General features: G+C 52.0%; 1 protein-coding gene across 1 annotated transcript in view; it reads left to right on the top strand.

Moving 5' to 3' along the window:
• LOC142311900 (cytochrome P450 2G1-like) overlaps positions 1–26,235 on the top strand; it is a 204,365-nt gene that overhangs the window by 108,419 nt on the left and 69,711 nt on the right. Inside the window, exon 6 of the mRNA XM_075350742.1 lies at positions 20,486–20,635. Within this exon, the coding sequence (XP_075206857.1) occupies positions 20,486–20,635 (150 nt within the window). The remainder of the gene's footprint in view (positions 1–20,485; positions 20,636–26,235) is intronic.

Here is a 26,235-nt window from a genome sequence, read left to right as displayed (position 1 = left end):
ATCGGCACCAAGTAGCCTCGGCCACCGATCTCCTAATTCCTTCAAATGCTATACCGATGCCAGGCCCCACAGCCATTCCGGGCAGGGTTCTCCATCCGCGTCCGCTCCCGGCACCAGCCTCCTGAACCTGCAAAACTGAAACCGTGATAGCGCGTCAGCCACCTCGTTTTGAACCCCGGGCACATGCCGAGCAACCATGCAAATGTTTAACTCCAAGCAACGCAACACCAGATGCCTTAAATACCCCACGACCGGTGGAGATTTTGCCGACAGCGCATTGATGGAATGCACCACTGCCATGTTGTCACAATGCATGCAAACCCTTCTTCCGGAAAAAGCGGGGCCCCACAACTCCACCGCCACAATAATGGGAAACCGTTCCAGCAGCGCCAAATTCTTTACCAAACCTTTTTCCACCCAAAGCCACGGCCACTTTCCCACACACCAGCGCGTCTGAAAAATTGCTCCAAAACCTGTCGCGCCAGCCGCATCAGTAAACAATTCCAGCTGGCTATTGGACAATGCCTTGCTCATCCAAAGGGTCCAACCGTTATACCAGTCCAAAAACTCCTCCCAAACCAACAAATCCCCTTTCATCACCTTGGTCACTCTGACAAAGTGATTCGGAGCTTTCACCCCCGCGGTTGCGCTCGCCAGTCTCCTATTAAATATCCGCCCCATCGGCATAATGCGACAAGCGAAATTCAATTTCCCGAGCACTGACTGCAACTCCCGCAACCGCACCTTCTTAGCCCGAGACAAAAACCGCACCGACGCCTTCAAATCCAGAAGCTTCCCCTCCGGCAACCGGCATTCCATCGCCAATGTATCAATTTCGATATCTAAGAAACACAGAGCCGTCACCGACCCTTCTGTTTTTTCTTTCGCCAAGGGAATGTCTAGGCTCCCCGCGATCCGCTCTAACGTGAATAACAACAAGGAGCAAACCGAAGAGCCCGCCGGACCAACGCAAAAGAAATCATCCAAATAGTGAATCACTGAATGGACTCCTGCCACATCCTTGACTACCCATTCCACAAAAGTACTGAATGCCTCAAAATAAGCACACGAAATGGAACAACCCATCGGCAGGCAACGATCCACATAGTAATCACCATCCCACATACACCCTAAGAGATGAAGGCTCTCTGGATGCACCGGGAGTAAACGAAAAGCTGCTTCCACATCCGCCTTTGCCATCAGGGCCCCCCGCCCTGCAACCCTTACCAACTCCAAGGCCTTATCGAACGATACATAACATACCGCCGACAACTCTGGTGATATCCCATCATTCACCGACAATCCCGCCGGATAAGATAAATGATGAATGAGCCGAAATTTGTTCGGCTCCTTCTTAGGTACCACCCCAAGGAGGGAAATCCTTAAGTTGGAGAATGGCGGGTCCTGGAATGGGCCTGCCATCCTCCCCAACTCCACCTCCTTTTGTAGCTTTTCCTTCACCACCTCCGGATGTTCTTTTGCGGACCTCAAATTTCCCGGGCGAAACACCGGCGCCTCAGATTCAAACGGAATCCGAAAACCCTCCGTAAAACCACTTGCCAACAACTGCCGCCCGAACATCCGGGTATCTATTTAAATAGGAAAGCATCGCCTCTACCCTCACTGGCGTCCTCCCTTTTTCCAGTCCCCTCCCCCGCCTTTTCTTTACCTTTTTTGAAGCACCTGGCCAAGGAGTGGGAACCTCCACATTCGGAACACTCATGTTTGAACCGACATGAGGCCCCAAACTTACACTGTCCCTCATTATACTGCCAACAAGCCCCTTTCTTCTGCCCAGCCGGGGACCCGCCACTCGCACCCGGACTCCCAGCACCCCCTCGAAAGGGCTGAGCCGGAGCCGTCATTAACCGCATCCACAAGGAAATATCCTTGTGATCCCACCGGACACCAGGCCGCAGAGCCTTCCGTTGCCGGAACTGCTCGTCATACCTCAACCACCCTAAACCTCCGTACCCTCTATACGCCTCCCCTATTGCGTCCATATAGCCAAATAGGGCGGAACAATGCTCCGGCTACTTTTCCCCGATCACGCTGGCTAAGATCGCAAAGGCCTGTAGCCAGTTAGTAAAAGTCCTCGGAATCAACCTATACCTTCGTTTTTCTTCATCCTCTTTCTCCCTTTTTGAATCACTGGGCTTCACTTTATCCAAATTAAACTTCTCCAAGGGAAGCAGGGAAAAAATTTCCACATACTCCCCTTTCCATATCTTTTCCCTCACCTCCTTTTTCAAATGGACCCCTAACGGACTTTCAAAACACACATAAATTTCACTCCGCGCCCTATCGTCCAACCGCACAACCTCATCCTCCTTTTCTTTTTCCTTTTCCGCCTCCTTACTCGCACCCACTTCAGCCGCCCCACCGACCGCCTGTTCCGCTCCTACCGCCGAGGTAGGGTCCCGCACAGCAACCTCGCGCACCGGCGCCCCTGTCTGCACCACCTCCGAAGGGCCCACCCACGCCCCCACCGGAGCCCCAGGCCCACTTCGACTTACCCGCTCCGCAGACAACCCCTGCAACACCCCCAAAAGCTGCCCCCAAAACTCCGGGCCCGGTAAACCTGCCTGTCCGACCGCACCCGCCCCCTGCGAAACACTCCCCGCGGAGGAACCCCTGCCCCCGCCCGCACTACCCACAGCATTAAACATTTCTGTCGTCCGCTCACCAGGCTGCCGTTGAACCGAAGTCGGAACAGCCGTACCACGATCTTCCTGCTGCCGCTCCGTCCGACCCGCCGCTGCCATCGACCCTTCTTCCTCGCCGGAGTCTGACGTGCTGCCGAAGTCCTCAGGGGGGACCAGCGAGGGGACAGCCCGCACCTGGCAGCCGTCAACCCCCACAGTCACCGCACCCTGCTCCTCCGGGCGACTCCTGCTAGACCTCTTCCTTTTTGCGCGACGTGGCGCCCTGCCGCCGTCCCTCCTCGCCGTTCTCATGTCTGACTGCTGCGCCGCCGCTCCTCCCTCCGATCTCAGTGGGCTCCCTCCCTGCCGACTGCAGGAAGGCCGTCCTGAACCTGACCCTCGCTGGGAACACCCCCCAGCCCGATCCTCGCTGGGGGGACCGTAATCATGGACCGCATTCGGGCCTGCGGGCCACCGTACCCCTCCTCCGATCTCCTCCGGTCGCCGCTCCCATCCGCACCTGCCATCCGTCCTGTAGCTCTCCCCTGCTGCCTGCAGGGAGTCCCCTCAGCTGGTCCAGGACGCCGGGCTCCACCCCCGGCCGACACTTCACCAGGGGCTGCCGCTACCGCTGCTCTGGTCCGGGGCTGAGCAGGCCGCGGACCGGAAGTAGGCCTCGCCGAAGCTCCACCCACCTCCGACCCGCGGGATCTCCGACGAGGATTCCTCCCGGCGGCCGGCAGCTCCACATGGCAAGTTGCAGGGCTCCGCTGCCCCGGAGGGTCCCCGCAGGGGCTCCTGGATCGCAATCTTCCCCTCCCGCTGGGGGAGTAGCGCTCCGGCGGTCGCGCCCGCCGAGCACGTAGCAGAGGCCCGGGCGCAGGAGCAGCAGGCAGAACCGCTCCAGCACCACAGACCGCCGCCAGCTGCTGCCGCAGCGCGTCCACACCTAGGACCTCGGACGCCCCACGCACCATCTCCAGCAGCACATTCAGGTCGGCCATAGCAGCAAGGCAGCACGCACGTCCTGGGGCCACAAAATCTCCGGCGACAAAAGGGAGGTAACCTGGTCACCACCTCTCTTATACCTCCTACAACACCTCCACCCCTTTCCTGCTCTCCTCCAATCCCCCCTGCAGCTCTTTTCTACCAATCCTATGAGCCCATATATCACCCTGTCCCAACTAACCCACTTAACCCCTTACTACCCTGCACCCTCCCGATCGTCATGGGGTCCGTTCACCCCTATGGGGGTCACTGCCTGTCTTTACTGTAGTCATCCAACCTGGATTAATTTACAGGATACGTGTCTCCAGAAAAACAAGCTGGGCCCGATATTATGAACACTACAATGTATTGAGCACTACAATGGCAGAGTGTCAATTTTTAATTGTGCAACATTCACTGCTTTTGACTCCATGGGTGTTTTCCAGAAACAAAATCAAATCTACACCTTTTAGATGTTTTCCCAAGGGGGTGTAATTTCCAAAATGCGGTCACTTAAGGGGGTTTCTTCTTTTCTATCACTTAGAGTCTCTGCAAATGGAGTCCGCAAACTATTCTAGGAAAATCTGTGGTCCAAATAGCGCTCAAAGATTTCTTCTTCTGTGTGGCCAAACAGTACTGTAACGTGGGGTATTGGCATGTTCAGGAGAAATTGTGTAACAAATATGAAGACTTTATTGTGACGGGGTGTACAGCAGAGCAAGGAGAGACAACAGGCCGAGGAACGATCCAACAGGTTTATTCACAAGAACACTGGAACAGCACACGATAAGTCCACGTAAAACAGATTCGGGGGCCCTTCCCGACAATCCTCGGACCGGATTACAAAGCAATCATCCTTACAGTAGTCCAAAGAGTTCCACACAATCCCACGGGCCGCCACACAGGCCTAGCTCCGTCCGTGTCCACAGCCACACAGGCTGGAGCTCCTGCTCCCTTCAAGTTTCAGCTCACTCTGCCTGAATCTCCCAGGTAAGCAGAGTTTACACTAGTTGGACTCTAGGCCCACCTCCCCCTACTCCCAGGGATGGAAGTGCCTCAAGAGGATATAACCTTGCATTTTAGGGGGTGATTACCTACAACAATAGAAATGTACACAGAAGTAGTTCAAATAAGACAATGAACCCAGCTTGAAATAGGAATCTGTACAGCATATACAGTGAGAGGGTAAATTACATCTTCACAATTCCTCCCCCTCCCAACTTGTGTACGTACTAGGGACCTCTACAGGTCACTGGTTAAGTACACACAGGCAGAGCGTTACTTACATGTGGCTTCATGCAGCCACGAATTGGCATCGTAGCTCTCCCACATCATTGCCCAGGAGAACAGCTGCAGGCAGACCACCCATCACCCCAACCACACATCGCCGGACCCCAAAACCAAAGTTCAGATCCACAGTGGCTGTGGGAATAGTCCTCCATTGTCCACCAGCCAGTTCAATGACAATCCCAGGTCCTCTATGGATTGCCTCAGGCCGAACCACTCGGGGATCAGCCAGTGTGAGGAAAGCACCCGAGTCACAAAATCCAACAAGTCTCTGTCCATCCAGCACAACCTCCTGCAAGTGCTTACCTCGATGAGCAGAAGTCGTCATAACTGCAGGTCGCACCCCGTAAACTCCTGGTGGTGCAACATGGGGGGCTGAGTCACTAGGCCAGTCCTCACATAGCGGTGCCACATCTTCCTCCATGGCGCTGGGCTGTAAATAATTAACAATCCGATTGGGCGCAGGATCAGTCCACATTTGAACAGCTGGGCAGGAGACTTGCCGATGCCCTGGCTGTCCACATTGATAGCATCTGAGCTGGGTCTCCCTCCATCCAAGGCGTCCTCTTGGGTAAGGGGTAGGGGAACTTGGAGGCCGGCTCCCACCTGAAGGTGCTGTAGGGGTTTGAGGATGATTCCTCCATGGCCTGGCTGGGCATGAGGCCTGCAAATGCCCGGGATGCCTACAAACATAACACCTGCGCTCTGTTACTTCCTCTCCCCGGCGTATTCCAGAAAGTGCAGTAGAAGCAACTGGAGGCACATTAACACGGGTATCAACATGTGGTGGCTTAGAGGAACGGGGAACAATGGGGACAGAATAACTGGGGGCATCCGGTGTTGTGGAGCTGTTAGGCGTCTCTCCATCCTCCAACAGAACCCTCCACTGAGGCTTGATGGTGAGAGCCTCATCAGCGAGAGCAGCAGCTTCCTCCACTGTCGCTGGTTTTCTCTCACGCACCCATTCCCGGATCTCAGCGGGGCACTGGGCAAAGAATTGTTCTTTTAGGATGACCTGCAGGAAGGTCTCCCAAGATAAGGCCTCCTCTGCCTCCAGCCAGCGATTACATATTTGTTTGAGTCTATGAGCATATATCTTAAAAGACACTTCCCCATCACAGGCTAAAGCACGGAACTGAGTCCTGTAAGTGTCTGGGGTCACAGCATAATGTTCTAGGATAGTCTGTTTAATATCCGCATACTCACAGTTCCACCGAGGGTCCATAGCTCTATAGGCTTCAGCAGCTCCCCCCTCTAGGAGCCCAACCAGATGCCGGACACGCTCCCTGTCCGGGACTTCCATTAATCGACACTGATGCTCAAAGTCCTGGAAGAAGCCCTCAATGTCGCCTGCAGCCTCATTAAACGGCTTAAAGTCTTTGCGGGACACCCTGGGAAGTTCCCTCATGATGGGTGCTGGGGTTACAGTCTGTCTGGAACCTCTCGCGGCTTCCACAGCGAGCTGCTTATCCAGCAATGCCATCTCCTCCATCCTGCGCTCCTTCTCTTCAGCTCCACGCATGGCCTCCCTCTTATCTTCTATGGTGGCCTCATCTCCAAGCAGTGCCATCTTTTCCTTGTACCACACAACCCATTGACTTTTTTTGGGTATTCACCTCCAGCTCCCGTCTTTCCTCCCTTTGCTGTGAGGATCCTTCCTCCACGTCATCTTGCGAGCAGACTCCTTCTAGCGCCTCAATCAGCTGCTCCTTGGAGAGTCCTTTGAAACGAACTCCTACTTCACGGGCCTTTGATTGCAGGCTCCCCAAAGTCCAGGTCTTGTACTCTGCAGTGCTGGTTCCTGATGTTGAGCCATTGTCCTCCATTCCTTCTGCTCTGATCCCAGCGCTGCCAACCAGTTTGTGACGGGGTGTACAGCAGAGCAAGGAGAGACAACAGGCCGAGGAACGATCCAACAGGTTTATTCACAAGAACACTGGAACAGCACACGATAAGTCCACGTAAAACAGATTCGGGGGCCCTTCCCGACAATCCTCGGACCGGATTACAAAGCAATCGTCCTTACAGTAGTGCAAAGAGTTCCACACAATCCCACGGGCCGCCACACAGGCCTAGCTCCGTCCGTGTCCACAGCCACACAGGCTGGAGCTCCTGCTCCCTTCAAGTTTCAGCTCACTCTGCCTGAATCTCCCAGGTAAGCAGAGTTTACACTAGTTGGACTCTAGGCCCACCTCCCCCTACTCCCAGGGATGGAAGTGCCTCAAGAGGATATAACCTTGCATTTTAGGGGGTGATTACCTACAACAATAGAAATGTACACAGAAGTAGTTCAAATAAGACAATGAACCCAGCTTGAAATAGGAATCTGTACAGCATATACAGTGAGAGGGTAAATTACATCTTCACATTTATTACCTATTTTCCTTGTGAAAATTGGAAATCTGGGGCTAAAACAACATTTTAGTTGTAAAAGAATATTATTTCACTGCCCCATAGTATAAGAGTTTGTGACACATGTGGTGTCAAGGTACTCACTGAACCTCTAGATGAATAGATTGAGGGGTCTGCTTTTCTGTCATGCCAGGGGCTCTTATTTTACCTATATAGATTATTGGTGCACTCATGAGACCTTGCACATCAAACTCTGTAGTATGTTTTTTGTTTGGTTTTTTTTTTATTAGCCCTTGTGAAATGTAAAAACTTGGGGCTAAAACAAAATTCTAGTGAAAAAAAAAAAAGTCTTTACAATTTCTTCACTGCCCAATGGTAAAAAAATTCTGTGGCACAGTGCATCCATAGATTAATTCATTGATCACTTCTGGGGGTTCTGTTTTTTTTTTTTTGTTTTTTTTATATGTCCAGTGGGATTTTTACCAGGGCTACTTCCAAGGCTTTGGAAGAAGCCATGGTGAAACGCGCATCAGGAGCATTTAGGTAACGTGCATTGCATTTCATTGGTTTCACTTTTATTTAACTTTTGGCTTTTCACAGCCTTCTTAAGTTTTTTTCACTTTTTTTTACATACTTATTGGTGCTTATACTTATCCCTTTTTAGGACTATCACAATAATTTTTTTTTACTTACATATTTTTACTCATATGCAGTATTTGCAGTAAGACTGTGGCTTTTTACACAAATTTGCAGTTTGCTAGTTGATATATTATCACCAGGTCTTTTTAAGATGGGTTTTTCCATATTTACGTTTCCATCCATACATGTATATACATTGATACTCCTATTTTTGGGATTAATAAATTTTTGTTATATATTTGTGTATATGTGTAATACATACTGTATGTGTGTGTATGTATATGCGTGTGCGTGTGTGTATATATCTATATATATAATTGCCTTATTTATTGTCTGTCTGTCTGTCTTGCTCCAAAATTGTGTCGTTACAGTGACATCTTTCGGATTGGCCGCCGGGCTCGGCCTGGCCCCGCCCACCCCCACGGATTGGCCGCTTGCCTTGGCCTGGCGCCGCCCCTGAATGAATTGGCCACTCACCCCGACCCTCCGCACGCATCGACCGCTCGGCCACGCCCCTTTCCTCGAATTCAAACGAAGCCTTGACTCCTCCAGCCCAGACATAGCCTTGCGATGCTGGGATCGTGACTGAGCCGGTGTACGCTGGTAACCATGATAAACATCGGGTAACTATAGGAAGCGCTTCATATCATGGTTACCAGCGTACACCGGTGCGGTCAATAATGAAGTGTCATGCAGCGGTGAAAGAGTTAAAGACACTGCAAGACACTTCATTATAGGCAGCGGGCACCCCCAGAAGAGAGAAGACAGAAGACAGAAGACTCCGCAGTCATACTCACCAGACGCCGACCGGCGGAACACACACACACGCACACACATAAGAACAGACACACACACATCAGATCACACTCACTCACTCACTCTCACACACACATCAGATCGCATCCACACACTCACAACATCCAGTGATATCGCTTACTTCTCGGCGGCGATACTGTGAGTGCAGTGACCTTCCAGGACCTGCCGGAGGATCACCTGGCCGGAAGCATGTGGTATCTCCGGATGTTGTGAGTGTGTGTGCGCGTATGTGCGATATCGTCAGTGTGTGTGTGTGCGTGTATGCGATCGGATGTGTGCGTGTATGCGATCGGATGTGTGCGTGTCGGCAGAAGGCAGAGGAGCACGGCGTGCAGCACAGCTGCTGGGACCGCCCACCGGAGGGCACAGGGAGAAGTGGGGTGTGAGTGTATGCGATCAGATGTGTGCGTGTATACTGTCTGATGTGTGACTGTGGAGCATGATGGGGGGTGCGCAGCATGGGGGATGGAGCACGATGGGGGGTGCGCAGCATGTGGGATGGAGCGCGATGGGGGGTGTGCAGCATGGGGGATGGAGCACATACCGCGCAACACACACACATTGCACAAAACATACCTCCCCCAAAACACACACACGCACTCCACACCCACACAAACAACGCAACACACAAACAACCCCGCTCTCACACCCCCCCCACGCAGACAACACCCAGAACATGTACAGCGCCCTACACAAATACTTGGCAACTACACAGAACAACATCTATATATATAACAAAAATCATACATTAACTACACAATACGTAAATTCTAGAATACCCGATGCGTAGAATCGGGCCACCTTCTAGTCTATATATATAATTGCCTTATTCTGTCTGTCTGTCTGTCTGTCTGTCTTGCTCCAAAATTGTGTCCTTAGGGTGACACAAAGCTGATTGGCCGCTGGGCTCGCCATGGCCCCGCCCCCCCGCACGGATTGGCCGCTCGCCCAGGCTGCACCCCCACACGGATTGGCCGGCCGCTCGCCCAGGCTCCACCCCCCCCACAGATTGGCCTCTCGCCCCGGCACCCTGCAGGCATTGGCAACTCTGCCACGCCCCGCCCCCCTCACGCAATGCACGCTAGCTCTGGCCCCGCCCCCCCACGCATTCCCCGAACGGACACGGTCACGGAGCCACGACTACCAGGTGAGTACTGTACCCCTGGGAGCCCACATCAGCGTACGCCGCCAAACCAGCCGACACATACCCTCGCATTGCTGGGGCTGGCAGGCGTATGCTGGTGTGGGCTCCCGTGCGAGCGGGGGACGAGATACGCTGGTAACCATGGTAGCATAGTTACCAGCGCATCAAGGTCCTGCAGCGGCGGAAAATACACACACGCACATAACAGCACACACACACACATACACACACACATCAGATCACACTCACTCTCACACACACATCACATCGCATCCACACATCAAGGTCCTGCAGCGGCGGAACATACATACACGCACACACATAACAGCACACACACACACACACATACACACACATCAGATCACACTCACTCTCACACACACATGACATCGCATCCACATACAACATCCTGGGATATCGCTTGCTTCTCGGCGGCGATACTGTGCTGTGAGCTTCCAGGACCTGCCGGAGGATCACATGGCCAGAAGCATGTGGTATCTCCGGATGTTGGGAGTATGAGCTCGTATGTGCAATATCGTCAATGTGTGTGTGTGTGAGTGTATGCGATCGGGTGTGTGTGAGTGTATGCGATCGGGTGTGTGTGAGTGTATGCGATCGGGTGTGTGTGAGTGTATGCGATCGGGTGTGTGTGGGTGTGTGTGAGTGTATGCGATCGGATCTGTGAGTGTCGGCAGAGGAGCACGGCGTGCTGGAGGAGGCTGGGAGGAGAGAGGCTGATCCTGGGGAAGGCTGGGATGGGGAGGCTGAGAGAAGAGAGGCTGATGCTGGGGGAGGCTGAGGCTGGGGTAGGCTGGGAGGAGAGAGGCTGATGCTGGGGACCGAAAAGGCTGATGCTGGGAGGAGACAGGCTGATGCTGGGGGAGGCTGAGGCTGGGGTAGGCTGGGAGGAGAGAGGCTGATGCTGGGAGGAGAGAGGCTGATGCTGGGAGGAGAGAGGCTGATGCTGGGGGAGGCTGATGCTGGGGGAGGCTGATGCTGGGTTAGGCTGAGGCTGGGGTAGGCTGGGAGGAGAGAGGCTGATGCTGGGGACAGAAAAGGCTGATGCTGGGAGGAGAGAGGCTGATGCTGGGAGGAGAGAGGCTGATGCTGGGAGGAGAGAGGCTGATGCTGGGAGGAGAGAGGCTGATGCTGGGAGGAGAGAGGCTGATGCTGGGGACAGAAAAGGCTGATGCTGGGAGGAGAGAGGCTGATGCTGGGATGAGAGGGGCTGATGCTGGGGACAGAGAGGCTGATGCTGGGATGAGAGAGGCTGATGCTGGGATGAGAGAGGCTGATGCTGGGGACAGAGAGGCTGATGCTCGGGACAGAGAGGCTGATGCTGGGAGGAGAGAGGCTGATGCTGCGGGTAGAGAGGCTGATGCTGGGAGGAGAGAGGTTGATGCTGCAGGCAGAGAGGCTGATGCTGCGGGTAGAGAGGCTGATGCTGGTGCAGCATGGGGGATGGAGCACGATGGGGGGTGTGCAGCATGGGGGATGGAGCACGTTTGGTAGTGCGCAGCATGGCGGATGGAGCACGTTTGGGAGTGCGCAGCATGGCGGATGGAGCACGTTTGGGAGTGCGCAGCATGGTGGATGGAGCACGTTTGGGAGTGCGCAGCATGGCGGATGGACCACGTTTGGGAGTGCGCAGCATGGCGGATGGAGCACGTTTGGGAGTGCACAGCATGGCGGATGGAGCATGTTTGGGAGTGCGCAGCATGGCGGATGGAGCATGTTTGGGAGTGCGCAGCATGGCGGATGGACCACGTTTGGGAGTGCGCAGCATGGCGGATGGAGCACGTTTGGGAGTGCGCAGTATGGCGGATGGAGCTTGTTTGGGAGTGCGCAGCATGGCGGATGGAGCACGTTGGGGAGTGCGCAGCATGGGGGATGCAGCATGATGGGGAGTGCGGAGTATGGCGGATGGAGCACGTTTGGGAGTGCGCAGCATGGCGGATGGACCACGTTTGGGAGTGCGCAGCATGGCGGATGGAGCACGTTTGGGAGTGCGCAGCATGGCGGATGGAGCACGTTTGGGAGTGCGCAGCATGGGAGATGGAGCACGATGGGGGGTGCGCAGCATAAGGGATGGAGCACAATGGGGAGTGCGCTGCATGGGGGATGGAGCACAATGGGGAGTGCGGAGTATGGCGGATGAAGCACGTTTGGGAGTGCGCAGCATGGTGGATGGAGCACGTTTGGGAGTGCGCAGCATGGCGGATGGAGCACGTTTGGGAGTGCACAGCATGGGAGATGGAGCACGATGGGGGGGTGCGCAGCATAGGGGATGGAGCACGATGGGGAGTGCGCTGCATGGGGGATGGAGCACGATGGGGGGTGCACACCTCCCCCCAACACACACACACACGCGCGCGCACTGCACAACACACCACACACACACACACACTGGGAACCACAAACAACTGCTCTACACAGACACCCACACACACAGACAACGCTGCACACACAACACCCAACACACAAACACCGCGGCACACACAAATATACGCACATACCGCACAACACACACATTGCACAAAACATACCTCCCCCAAAACACACCACAGACACACAAACCGCGCAACACACACACACAACGCGACAGACACACAGCGCTCCACAAACAACGCAACACACGCAACACACATACAACACCGCTCTCACCCCCGTCACACCCAGACAACACCCAGAACATGTACAGCGCCCTACACAAACACTTGGTAAATACACACAACAACATCTATATATATATATATATATATATATATATATATATAACAAAAATCATACATGAACTACACAATATGTAAATTCTAGAATACCCGATGCGTAGAATCGGGCCACCTTCTAGTATATATATAATTGCCTTATTCTGTCTCTGTCTTGCTCCAAAATTGTGTCCTTACAGTGACAACCATCGGATTGGCCGCTGGGCTCGGCCTGGCCCCGCCCCCCCACGGACTGGCCGCTCGGCTCGGCTTGGTCCCGCCCCCCGCATGGATTAACCGTTTGGCCAGGGCCGCCCCCCGCACACGATGCCCGCTAGGCCACGCCCCCGCACGCCATGCCCGCTTGGCCACGCCCCCCGCACACATTGGGCACCTGTACACCACCCCCCAGGACTACTCCTCCCATTATACTCCTCTTTCCCCAGGACTACTCCTCCCATTATACTCCTCTTTCCCCAGGACTACTCCTCCCATTATACTCCTCTTTCCCCAGGACTACTCCTCCCATTATACTCCTCTTTCCCCAGGACTACTCCTCCTATTATACTCCTCTTTCCCCAGAACTACTCCTCCCATTATACTCCTCTCTGAGGGGTTCGCAGCAGGGGGATGGTGCACGATGGGGAGTGCAGCATGGAGGATGGAGCACGATGGGGGGTGCAGCATGGGGGTGGACCACGATGGGGGGTGCAGCATGGGGGGGTGGACCACGATGGGGGGTGCCCAGAATGCGGGGATGAAACATGATGGGGGGTGCATAGCATGGGGGATGGAGCACGATGGGGAGTGCAGCATAGGGGATGGAGCACGATGGGGAGTGCAGCATGGGGGATGGAGCACGATGGGGGGTGCCCAGAATGCGGGGATGAAACACGATGGGGGGTGTGCAGCATGGGGGATGGAGCACGATGGGGGGTGCGCAGCATGGGGGATGGAGCACGATGGGGGGTGCGTAGCATGGGGGATGGAGCACGATGGGGGGTGCATAGCATGGGGGATGGAGCACGATGGGGGGTGCATAGCATGGGGGATGGAGCACGATGGGGTGTGCATAGCATGGGGGATGGAGCACGATGGGGAGTGCAGCATGGGGGATGGAGCACGATGGGGAGTGCAGCATGGGGGATGGAGCACGATGGGGGGTGCGCAGCATGGGGGATGGAGCATGATGGGGGGTGTGTAGCATGGGGGATGGAGCACGATGGGGAGTGCAGCATGGGGGATGGAGCACGATGGGGAGTGCAGCATGGGGGATGGAGCACGATGGGGAGTGCAGCATAGGGGATGGAGCACGATGGGGGGTGCGTAGCATGGAGGATGGAGCACGATGGGGAGTGCAGCATGGGGGATGGAGCACGATGGGGAGTGCAGCATGGGGGATGGAGCACGATGGGGAGTGCAGCATGGGGGATGGAGCACGATGGGGGGTGCGCAGCATGGGGGATGGAGCATGATGGGGGGTGCGCAGCATGGGGGATGGAGCACGATGGGGGGTGCGCAGCATGGGGAATGGAGCACGATGGGGGGTGCGTAGCATGGGGGATGGAGCACGATGGGGAGTGCAGCATGGGGGATGGAGCACGATGGGGAGTGCAGCATGGGGGATGGAGCACGATGGGGAGTGCAGCATGGGGGATGGAGCACGATGGGGGGGTGCAGCGTGGGGGATGGAGCACGATGGAGAGTGCAGCATGGGGGATGGAGCACGATGGGGAGTGCAGCATGGGGGATGGAGCACGATGGGGGGGTGCAGCGTGGGGGATGGAGCACGATGGGGGGTCCCAGAATGGGGGGATGAAACCTGATGGGGGGTGCGCAGCATGGGGGATGGAGCACGATGGGGGGTCCCAGAATGGGGGGATGAAACCTGATGGGGGGTGCGCAGCATGGGGGATGGAGCACGATGGGGGGTGCGCAGCATGGCGGATGGAGCACGATGGGGGGTGCGTAGCATGGAGGATGGAGCACGATGGGGAGTGCAGCATGGGGGATGGAGCACGATGGGGAGTGCAGCATGGGGGATGGAGCACGATGGGGAGTGCAGCATGGGGGATGGAGCACGATGGGGAGTACAGCATGGGGGATGGAGCACGATGGGGGGGTGCAGCGTGGGGGATGGAGCACGATGGAGAGTGCAGCATGGGGGATGGAGCACGATGGGGAGTGCAGCATGGGGGATGGAGCACGATGGGGGGGTGCAGCGTGGGGGATGGAGCACGATGGGGGGTCCCAGAATGGGGGGATGAAACCTGATGGGGGGTGCGCAGCATGGGGGATGGAGCACGATGGGGGTGCGCAGCATGGCGGATGGAGCACGATGGGGGGTGCGCAGCATGGGGGATGGAGCACGATGGGGGGTGCACACCTCCCCCCAAAACACACACACACCGCCACACACGCACCGCACAACACACCACACACACACTGGGAACCACAAACACCGCCCTACACAGACACCCACACACACAGACAATGCCGCACACACACAACACTCAACACACAAACACCGCGGCACACACAAATATACGCACATACCGCACAACACACACATTGCACAAAACATACCTCCCCCAAAACACACACACGCACCGCACACCCACACAAACCGCACAACACACACAGCACCACACACACACAACGCTACAGACACACAGCGCTCCACAAACAACGCAACACACAAACAACACCGCTCTCACACACCCCCCACTCAGACAACACCCAGAACATTTACAGCGCTCTACACAAACACTGGCAACTACAAACAACAACATCTATATATATAACAAAAATCATACATTAACGACACAATACATAAATTCTAGAATACAAGATGCATAGAATCGGGCCACCTTCTAGTATATATATATAAAATATTAGCTGTACTACCCGCTACAGCCACAAAATTTTGCACACTCACACGTCTGGACCCCGAGAGCGTCATAGGTTATGTTGTGAGGCGAAATTTTAACTCGGCGCATTCCAATTTACCAATCAATTTTGCCCCTATCCACATAATGGGTAAAAAGTGAAACGAAAAGTATATCTGCTCCATCGCATTTACAATCACGAAATTTTGCACAGGCACCTCATGTGACCCAGGGAATGTCGTAGACTATGTTTTAACAGGAAAATGTAACCCCACGCTTTACAGTTAGGCTCCAAAAAACATGCCTCCATTAAAGTAAATGGAGCCTGGAACTCCAGTTTATTCGTAGGAGCTGTGATTGGTTGCTATAGAAACAAAAGACATTCATAGTATAAGAAGCTTATATGTGAGGTAATAAGATGTTGGTGGGGAGACGGATAGAGAGAGACAGACAGAGAGACATACAGAGAGAAAGACACAGACGGGGAGAGAGACACAGACGGGGAGAGAGACACAGACAGTTACTATCCCGGGCAGCGCTGGGTGTTATGTTGTGAGGCAAAATTTTAACCCCGCGTGTTCCAATTTACAAATCAATTTTGCACCTATCTACATAATGGGGAAAAAGTGAAACGAAAAGTGTTGGGGGCAAATTGACAACTGCCAGATGTGAACAAGGGGGACTTAAAGAATGAGAGCGATGGCGCCAAAGAGTATATACCGTACAGTTGCTAAGGTGGGGCCCCGACATGGGATACTCACCACACTCGGGGATATGAACACACACACAAAATGTGCCACACACTACCACGTACTTAAACACATATACCTCCCTCAGCACACATCTCACCACACATACACCAACCTCGCCACATAATCGCCCTAAACACACACAAGTCTGGTATTATCCTTCAAAAATACAAATCTGATTAATAAGCAGCCAAACTACAAGAACAACAAATGTACCACATAGGAAATACGGCAGCTGTCAGTCACATGACCTGTCTATATGTGTATGTGTGAGCTAATATATACTGTCAAGGGGGAGGGCTTTCTGTTGCCTGGAGATTTATCAGGCTGCCAATAGCAACCAATCACAGCTTAGCTTCTATTTTGCTACAGTTAATTAATCTGACCTCTGATTGGTTAATATAGGCAACAATTTAATAATTACATTTCTGTCTATTTGTTTTGTGGTTTTTGTGTGCAGAATACATTTTTGTTAATACGTTCTATTTTGTTAACAGCAGTTATTAACCCGGGCGAAGCCGGGTAGTACAGCTAGTCTAATATATAAACGTATTCAAGAAAAGCCACAGCCACACCATGATTTACCAGGAAAGTATGTGACAGTATAGTAAAACCATAATGATCACTACAGCTGGATGGGGACTAGGACAAGTCGTTATACTTAAGTACAAACAAGAGAGATTTACGACCAGAGTCCAAGGTACAAAAGTGAAAAAAACTTTATTGGGTGGATAGGTGCGGAGCGGCACAAAACAAGTGTGGACATCGGCAGGTGATCTTATCAGACTGCTAACAAATCATTAACAATCCATACATATAATGGGCAGTATGCATATAAACCAATTTGCATATATATACAATCAAATGGTCAGCAGTCCACCAGGAAAGCCGCATGAGATATTAGCCTTTGGGTTGGACACAGGCTCTGACTGATCACTACACCTCTCCAGGTAATAGTGGCATTTTTGAATTATTCATTGTCCCCTTGGTGTCTGGGGCGCCAGGGTCCCTCCCCTACTCCTTAACTTAAATATTGTGCAATCCATTTTGAATTTGATTATCCCATATACATTGTATGTGATTGCCATGATTCTTATAGGAGGTTCTCTGTCCTAGATTGGGACCCTCATGTATTGAGGCTAATATCTCATGTGGCTTTCCTGGTGGACTGCTGACCATTTGATTGTATATATATGCAAATTGGTTTATATGCATACTGCCCATTATATGTATGGATTGTTAATGATTTGTTAGCAGTCTGATAAGATCACCTGCCGATGTCCACACTTGTTTTGTGCTGCTCCGCACCTATCCACCCAATAAAGTTTTTTTCACTTTTGTACCTTGGGCTCTGGTCGTAATATATAAACGTGTGCGTGTGCGGGATTGGCATCTTTACCGTTGCAGCTACAGCCATAAAAGTTTGAACACTCACACTTCTGGACCCCGAAAGCATCATAGGCTATGTTTCGAGGGGAAATTTATCCCTGCGCTTTAGTTATTCACCAAAAAACCTGCCTCCATTAAAGCGAATGGAGCTGGGAGTCACAGTGCAGCCAGAACTTCAGAAGAATGCGCAGCTACGCCCTTATATGGAATGTTGGTGTGTCACAATGCAGCCAGGGAAAGAGACAAACACAGACAGGGTAAGAAAGACACAAAGAGACAGAGACAGACACAGGGAAACAGACAGACAGGCAAAGAAAGGGTAAGAGACAGACTGGGTAAGAGACAGACTGGGTAAGAGACAGACTGGGAAAGAGACACAGACAAAGAGAGAGACAGAGAGATATATACAGAGGGGGAGACAGACAGAGAATGGGAAAGAAACAGAGAGACAGTTACTATCCCGGGCGTTAATACATTCTATTTATACATTCTATCCTGGGAATGTTAATACATTCTATTTTGTTAAGTTATTAACCCTGGCAAAGCCGGGTAGTACAGCTAGTTTTGAATAAATCCCCAACAGTGTCACCAGCAAAGCATCCCCACACCATCACACCTCCTCCTCCATGCTTCACGGTGGGAACCAGGCATGTAGAGTCCATCTGTTCACCTTTTCTACAAAGACACGGTGGTTGGATCCAAAGATCTCACATTTGGACTCATCAGACCAAAGCACAGATTTCCACTGGTCTAATGTCCATTCCTTGTGTTCTTTAGCCAAAACAAGACTCTTCTGCTTGTTGTCTGTTCTTAGCAGTGGTTTCCTAGCAGCTATTTTACCATGAAGGCCTGCTGCACAAAGTCTCCTCTTAACAGTTGTTCTAGAGATGAGAAGGTGTGTCTAAACTTTTTGTCTGTACTGTATACAGTTAGGTCCAGAAATATTTGGACAGTGACACAATTCTCGCGAGTTGGGCTCTGCATGCCACCACATTGGATTTGAAATGAAACCTCTACAACAGAATTCAAGTGCAGATTGTAACGTTTAATTTGAAGGTTTGAACAAAAATATCTGATAGAAATTGTAGGAATTGTACACATTTCTTTACAAACACTCCACATTTTAGGAGGTCAAAAGTAATTGGACAAATAAACCAAACCCAAACAAAATATTTTTATTTTCAATATTTTGTTGCGAATCCTTTGGAGGCAATCACTGCCTTAAGTCTAGAACCCATGGACATCACCAAACGCTGGGTTTCCTCCTTCTTAATGCTTTTCCAGGCCTTTACAGCCGCAGCCTTCAGGTCTTGCTTGTTTGTGGGTCTTTCCGTCTTAAGTCTGGATTTGAGCAAGTGAAATGCATGCTCAATTGGGTTAAGATCTGGTGATTGACTTGGCCATTGCAGAATGTTCCACTTTTTTGCACTCATGAACTCCTGGGTAGCTTTGGCTGTATGCTTGGGGTCATTGTCCATCTGTACTATGAAGCGCCGTCCGATCAACTTTGCGGCATTTGGCTGAATCTGGGCTGAAAGTATATCCCGGTACACTTCAGAATTCATCCGGCTACTCTTGTCTGCTGTTATGTCACCAATAAACACAAGTGACCCAGTGCCATTAAAAGCCATGCATGCCCATGCCATCACGTTGCCGCCACCATGTTTTACAGAGGATGTGGTGTGCCTTGGATCATGTGCCGTTCCCTTTCTTCTCCAAACTTTTTTCTTCCCATCATTCTGGTACAGGTTGATCTTGTTCTCATCTGTCCATAGAATACTTTTCCAGAACTGAGCTGGCTTCATGAGGTGTTTTTCAGAAAATTTAACTCTGGCCTGTCTATTTTTGGAATTGATGAATGGTTTGCATCTAGATGTGAACCCTTTGTATTTACTTTCATGGAGTCTTCTCTTTACTGTAGACTTAGAGACAGATACACCTACTTCACTGAGAGTGTTCTGGACTTCAGTTGATGTTGTGAACGGGTTCTTCTTCACCAAAGAAAGTATGCGGCGATCATCCACCACTGTTGTCATCCGTGGACGCCCAGGCCTTTTTGAGTTCCCAAGCTCACCAGTCAATTCCTTTTTTCTCAGAATGTACCCGACTGTTGATTTTGCTACTCCAAGCATGTCTGCTATCTCTCTGATGGATTTTTTCTTTTTTTTCAGCCTCAGGATGTTCTGCTTCACCTCAATTGAGAGTTCCTTAGACCGCATGTTGTCTGGTCACAGCAACAGCTTACAAATGCAAAACCACACACCTGTAATCAACCCCAGACCTTTTAACTACTTAATTGATTACAGGTTAACGAGGGGGACGCCTTCAGAGTTAATTGCAGCCCTTAGAGTCCCTTGTCCAATTACTATTGGTCCCTTGAAAAAGAGGAGGCTATGCATTACAGAGCTATGATTCCTAAACCCTTTCTCCGATTTGGATGTGAAAACTCTCATATTGCAGCTGGGAGTGTGCACTTTCAGCCCATATTATATATATAATTGTATTTCTGAACATGTTTTTGTAAACAGCTAAAATAACAATACTTGTGTCACTGTCCAAATATTTCTGGACCTAACTGTATATATAATATACGGTAATATAATATTGCTTTCTTTTTTTCTTTTACTTTTGACCCAATCATGCTTTGTTCTTTTATCACATGTCCTGTGCATAATTTTTATAATTTTTTTTTATATTCTTTTATGTACCATTTGTGTATTCTAATACTGTTTTATAATTTACTGGTAACATTATAGTCACTCTGTAGGATATTCATATTTAGAAATTCCATCACAACAGTGAATTCCCAACTTAATGTTTTTGAGGGGCTCATGACTTCTGTTTTCTTTGGATTACTCTTGAAGTCTTTGTTCTTATATAGGTATCATAGCTACAAATGGTGATGTCTGGAAAACTACAAGACGATTTGCAGTTACCACACTAAGGAATTTTGGAATGGGTAAAAGATCAATGGAGGAAAGAGTACAAGAAGAAGCTTTTTACTTGCTTAAATCTATAGATGCCACATGTGGTAAGGTCAATATTGTTTAAGATACTAAATTCCATCATCTATATCTGCTCCATTGACATCATTTTGTTTTCAATCATCATTGACACTTCACCCCATAACTATGGCTTAATGGGCAACTGCAAATGTAAAAAGTCTCAATGTACTGGGAAAGGAATAACGACGAGAGAATCGATAAATATGGTTAAGCACACCACAGTAGCGAGTAATGCGGACAAGTCAAGCTTATCTAGAAAAAAAACCCAAATCTGGTACTTAAATTTTAAAGAGCATCTGGGACATACTTTTTATCTATTATCCCTGTCCTGCTGCTGCCAATTTTCATTTTTTCGCTTCTCCTCCCATTCTTCTAGGAGTTAACCCATGTTTTAATTATTTCCTTAGATGTAGCTCTTTTTGTGGGACAAGTTGTAGCTTTAAATGCCACCCATTATTATTATTATTATTATTATTATTTTACAGCAACTTTGATTCCATGGTGCTGTATTTGAGAAGGTTTATATACAAGAATAATTTACAGTGAAAAAATTACCAATGGCAGACTGGTACAGAAAGGAGAGGGCCCTGTTCTCTATTTACAGTCTTCAGGATAATGAGGGAGTAGACAATAAATTAGGGGGGATTGCAGCAGCTCTCGTTGTGGACAGGTGCGTTATTGAAGGCTCTAAGCTTTCCTGAAGAAATGGGTTTTCAGGTTCCGTCTGGAAGTTCTGAATGTGGCGGGTAATCAAAAGTGTTAGGGCACAGAATTCCAGAGGATAAGAAACAAATAGTCTTGGAGGCGATTGGCTGAGGAATGTACAAGTGTGGAGGAGACAAGGAGGTTATGGGAGTACTGGAGATTACGTGTTGGAGTATATCAGGAGGAAACAGATTATGGATGACTTTGTAGGTCAATGCTAGGAGTTTGAATTGGATATGTTGGGAAATTGTGAGCCAATGAAGGAATTTGCAGAGGGGAGAAGCAAGGAGAGAGGTGGATTAGTCGTGCAGTAGAGTTAAGGATGGACTGGAGAGGTGCAAGAGTGTTAGCAGGGAGGCCACAGAGGAGGATGTTGCAGTGTTCGAAGTAGAAGATGATGAGTGCATCCACTAACCATTTTGTAGATTGTGGGTTGAAGGAACTATGGATTCTGGAAATATTTTTGATTTTGAGGTGGCAAGAGCTTGGATGTGCAATACAGTACAGTAGAGTTGCAGCGGATTTCCAGTAGAAGTCCTTTACTGGTGATATGGAAAAAAGGTAATGAATTCAGTTTTGTACACATGGAGCTTTAGGAAGTGAGAGGAGATGGAGGATATGGCTGATAGACACTTTGGGATTCTGGACAGCAGAGATGAGACATCTGGGCCTGAGAGCTGGATAGGAGTGTCATCAGCATACAAGTTTTACTGGAAGCCATGGGACTTAATAATTTGTGCCAGCCCAAAGAAGATTAAGAAGAGTAAGGGTCCCAAGCCTTTTTCTTGGGGGACGGAGAGCTGCAGACTTCCATGGGTTGGTGTGAATAAAGTAGGTGATGGTGGTGGTGCTGTTGCTGCCACATTATGTGCTTGCGGGGATGAAGGTGGCCAGCCTTGGTGATGGTAAGTGGATGCAATATGCCGACACAACAGAGGCTAATGTAGCGCTCCGGGGCTCGGCCGGCTGCCGAGCCGCTCGGATCCGTGCTCGTCGGTGGGTGACTCGAGCTCTCCACGGACCCGGGGGTCACGTCACTCTGAAAGGGGGTTGGCGCAACACGTAGGGACTTTGGTGGGGAGATCCACGGCCGGAGCCGCAGTGGTTTGTAGGAGACTTAAGTTTGTGACGCCACCCACGGGTTGTGGTGAATGGATAGACACCACCGCTGCCGTTGACTAGGCTCCCGGGGACGGTGTTATGCAGCTTGGTGTTGACCCCTCCATAGGTAGGGGGATGGTGGTCCCAGGGGCCCGAGGGAGGTGCTGAGGCGAGGGGATGAATGCATGCCGGGGTGTCAGTGTGGTGCGGCGCGGTGCGGTGTGCGGCCCGAAGGCACTGTTGTACTCACTTAGAGAAAACAATCTGAAGTCTCTGGTAAACCAAACAAGATGGTGAACGGTGCCCGCATCCGGCTGCAGTTTTCCCCTTAACAGGTTGGTGGTTTCCGCCTTTCTCCTGCACCTCTCTTGTGTGAAAGTTATGACTCTTATGCCTAAGCAACGGTAGTCCGCTCCCCGGCTTGCTGTGTGTCGGGAGAGCCCTGCTTGCCCACAGATGCTGGCCCCTTGGGTCTCTATGCCTTGGCTTTACCCTAATGGTTGGGCTGTTGTCTTCAGTCTGGTCTTGTGTGGGATAGGTCTTAAAGTCCAGTCCTCAATCAGTTGATTCGACTTAGCCTAGTTGTTTCTGGGCCTCGTACTGGGTCTGAGTACCCCTCCTGGTGCTCCGGTTTCCAATCTGTTCCCTGATTCGGTACCAGCGGGCCACTGCCCGTCCCCGGTCCCTACGGTTCCACTGGCTGTAATTCCAGCTCCTGTAGGCGGCCACCACCGTCTGTCACTTTGCCAGAGGTGACTGGGCTCCAACCCAGACACCTAGTGTAGACTTTGGCAGGCCTGAGCACAGGTCTACCCTTGAACTTGACTCCACTTCACTCCACTGTCAAGACTAAACTCTGTTTTCCCGTCTCCGGGCCTGTGAACTCCTCGGTGGGCGGAGCCAACCGCCTGGCTCCGCCCATCTGGTGTGAACATCAAACCAGAAGGGTGGTGACAAAGGTTTGTAGTTTGGCTGCTGTCACCTTTTTAGGGGAGGGGTGTGTGTGCATGGGACTACCTGACTAGTCCAGGGCGTCACATTCCCCCTTGGTTTAATGCAGACCGTCCGCGGGCTGCCCGTCCACCATCTGTTTATTTTGTTGCTTTTGAACTGAAAAAGATAAACAGGTTACAAGCATAATAACATTGGTATAAACTTCCAAGCATTTGTCTTAATTCTTCCCTTACGGGAGGCACATGCTTAAACGTTGCAAACATAACATTTTTATTAATGCGGGAACGGGACCGGATCTTTCAGTCAGTCACCCACCCAAACAAACCTAGCCTTGATGCTGCCCCTAAGAAATGGGCAGCACCCCTTTTCCCCAGTCCAGGAACGGGCCCAGGTGTTTACGGGACGGGTGCAGGGTTTCACACCTGTTTGTCTTTCAGAGCCCCCACGTCCAGGGGGCCCCTGACCAGGGGGATCGCCACCGGTTGCAATGGTGGCGGGCCTTGGCCATCTCTTTCCCGCAGGCCCATTCTCCAATCTGCCTCTCCGGAGGTTGCGAAACGGGACAGGCCGGTCAAGGGACTATTTACAAACGGGACTTTGCTGCTGGCGCAGCCTCCTCCAGTTACTCTCCCACAGTCCACTACAGGGCAGCACGGGTCCCCAATGCCACATTTACTCAGTGACACCATCCAGAAAGACCCCTTCTCCACTGCCCGCGGTGCGGGTACGGTGAGCCGGGCTCTGTAACGGGAACTGTCCCCGCTCCTCACAACTCCCTGCCGTCCTCCACCAGGGGCTCCGACCCCTGATGGCGCCCACTGGGACTCCAACCGCAGCGACGTTCAATAAGTCGGGCAGGGTTCGGCTCCTTCCACCCGGCGTACCGGATGGCGTCTCCCGGGAACATGGACGTTCAACAAAGGAACACGGGGTTTCGTAGCAGTGGATCCTTTAAAACATTTAAATCTTGTAAAACTTGCAACTTCAGGGCGGCTACCACCGCAGGGGACCGTACTGGCCGACGGTCTGATGATCAATCGGGCTCCCCATCCAGGTGCAGTATGTCCCTGGGCTGTAAACTTCCAACGGGAACGGCGGCGGGGGCAGCGTACACGGTACCTCTTCCTCCATGAGTTGTGCTATCTCGGGCTCACTGGTCACGGTACTGGCGGGCTCCAGCTCCCAGCTGATGAGGGATGACATGGGGGTCTGCGTGGCTTGATGTCAGCGCTGCACGGCTGAGGCAGCCCCCTGCTCACGGGCCCACACCACGGCAACCATCCTGCGGACCTCCGCCTTCCAGTCGAATACCAGCTGCAGACTTTGCGCGCTCACCTTCAAGCAGAACCGACCCAGCTTCCGCTCCAATCAAGCAGCGGTTCCGGCGGGAAGCTCACCCGGGCCGCAGTCCTCAAAGGCTATTCTACCTCTGCTCCTTCCAAGCCCCGCCGCTCCAGCGGCGGGCGCCCCTCCGCTCCCATCCGGGCACGCCGACATCTTTCCATCTGTTCCCCCCATGGTCTTTTCGGGGCACTCCGCTTGCCTTCAGCACCGCTCTGCTCTCAGAGGGCGGGGCTTCACTTTCGCGCCCTTTTGATCGGAGAAGACGGCTTGGGCGGGAAACTTCGCGCCACAGGATAGTGACAAGATGGCGGATTCTGCAATTTTTCAATGGGGACTCCGCTGACGATAACTTCAAGGTGCACTTCCACAGGTAAGTGGATGGGTTCAATCCTGTTTGTGACGCCAGAAGAGTCGATGTATAGCGCCCCGGGGCTCGGTCGGCTGTCGAGCCGCTCGGATCCGTGCTCGTCGGTGGGTGGCTCGAGCTCTCCACGGACCTGGGGGTCACGTTGCTCTGAAAGAGGGTTGGCGCTACATGTAATGACTTCGGTGGGGAGATCCATGTCTGGAGCCGCGGTGGTTTGCAGGGGATGTAAGTTCGTGACGCCACCCACGGGTTGTGGTGAATGGATAGACACCACCGCTGCCATTGACTAGGCTCCCGGGGACGGTGTTGACCCCTTCCGTGGGTAGGAGGATGGTGGTCCCAGGGGCCCGAGGGAGGTGCTGAGGCGAGGGGACGAATGCGTACCGGGGTGTCGGTGCGGTGCGGTGCGCGGCTAGAAGGCACTGTTGTACTCACTATGAGAAAACACGCTGAAGTCTGTGGTAAACCAAACAAGATGGTGAACGGTGCCCGCAGCCGGCTGCAGTTTTCCCCTTAACAGGTTGGTGGTTTCCACCTTTCTCCTGCACCTCTCTTGTGTGAAAGTTATGACTCTTATGCCTAAGCAATGGTAGTCCGCTCCCCGGCTTGCTGTGTGTCGGGAGAGCCCTGCTTGCCCACAGACGCTGGCCCCTTGGGTCTCTATGCCTTGGCGGTGGATTTACCCTAATGGTTGGGCTGTTGTCTTCAGTCGGGTCTTGTGTGGGAAAGGTCTTAAAGTCCAGTCCTCAATCAGTTGATTCGACTTAGCCTAGTTGTTTCTGGGCCTCGTACTGGGTCTGAGTACCCCTCCTGGTACTCCGGTTTCCAATCTGTTCCCCGGTTCGGTACCGGCGGGCCACCGCCTGTCCCCGGTCCCTACGGTTCCACTGGCTGTAATCCCAGCTCCTGCATGCGGCCAACACTGTCTGCCTCTTTGCCAGTGGTGACTGGGCTCCAACCCAGACACCTAGTGTAGACTTTGGCAGGCCTGAGCACAGGTCTGCCCTTGAACTTGACTCTACTTCACTCCACTGTCAAGACTAAACTCTAACTGTTTTCCCGCCTCCGGGCCTGTGAATTCCTCGGTGGGTGGAGCCAACCACCTGGCTCCGCCCCCTGGTGTGAACATCAAACCTGGAGGGTGGTGACAAAGGT

Source organism: Anomaloglossus baeobatrachus, chromosome 5 (assembly GCF_048569485.1).
Source record: "Anomaloglossus baeobatrachus isolate aAnoBae1 chromosome 5, aAnoBae1.hap1, whole genome shotgun sequence".
Lineage (NCBI taxonomy): Eukaryota > Metazoa > Chordata > Amphibia > Anura > Aromobatidae > Anomaloglossus > Anomaloglossus baeobatrachus.
Note: the sequence above shows the minus strand (reverse complement) of the source record. Positions and strands in the feature narration are given on the sequence as shown.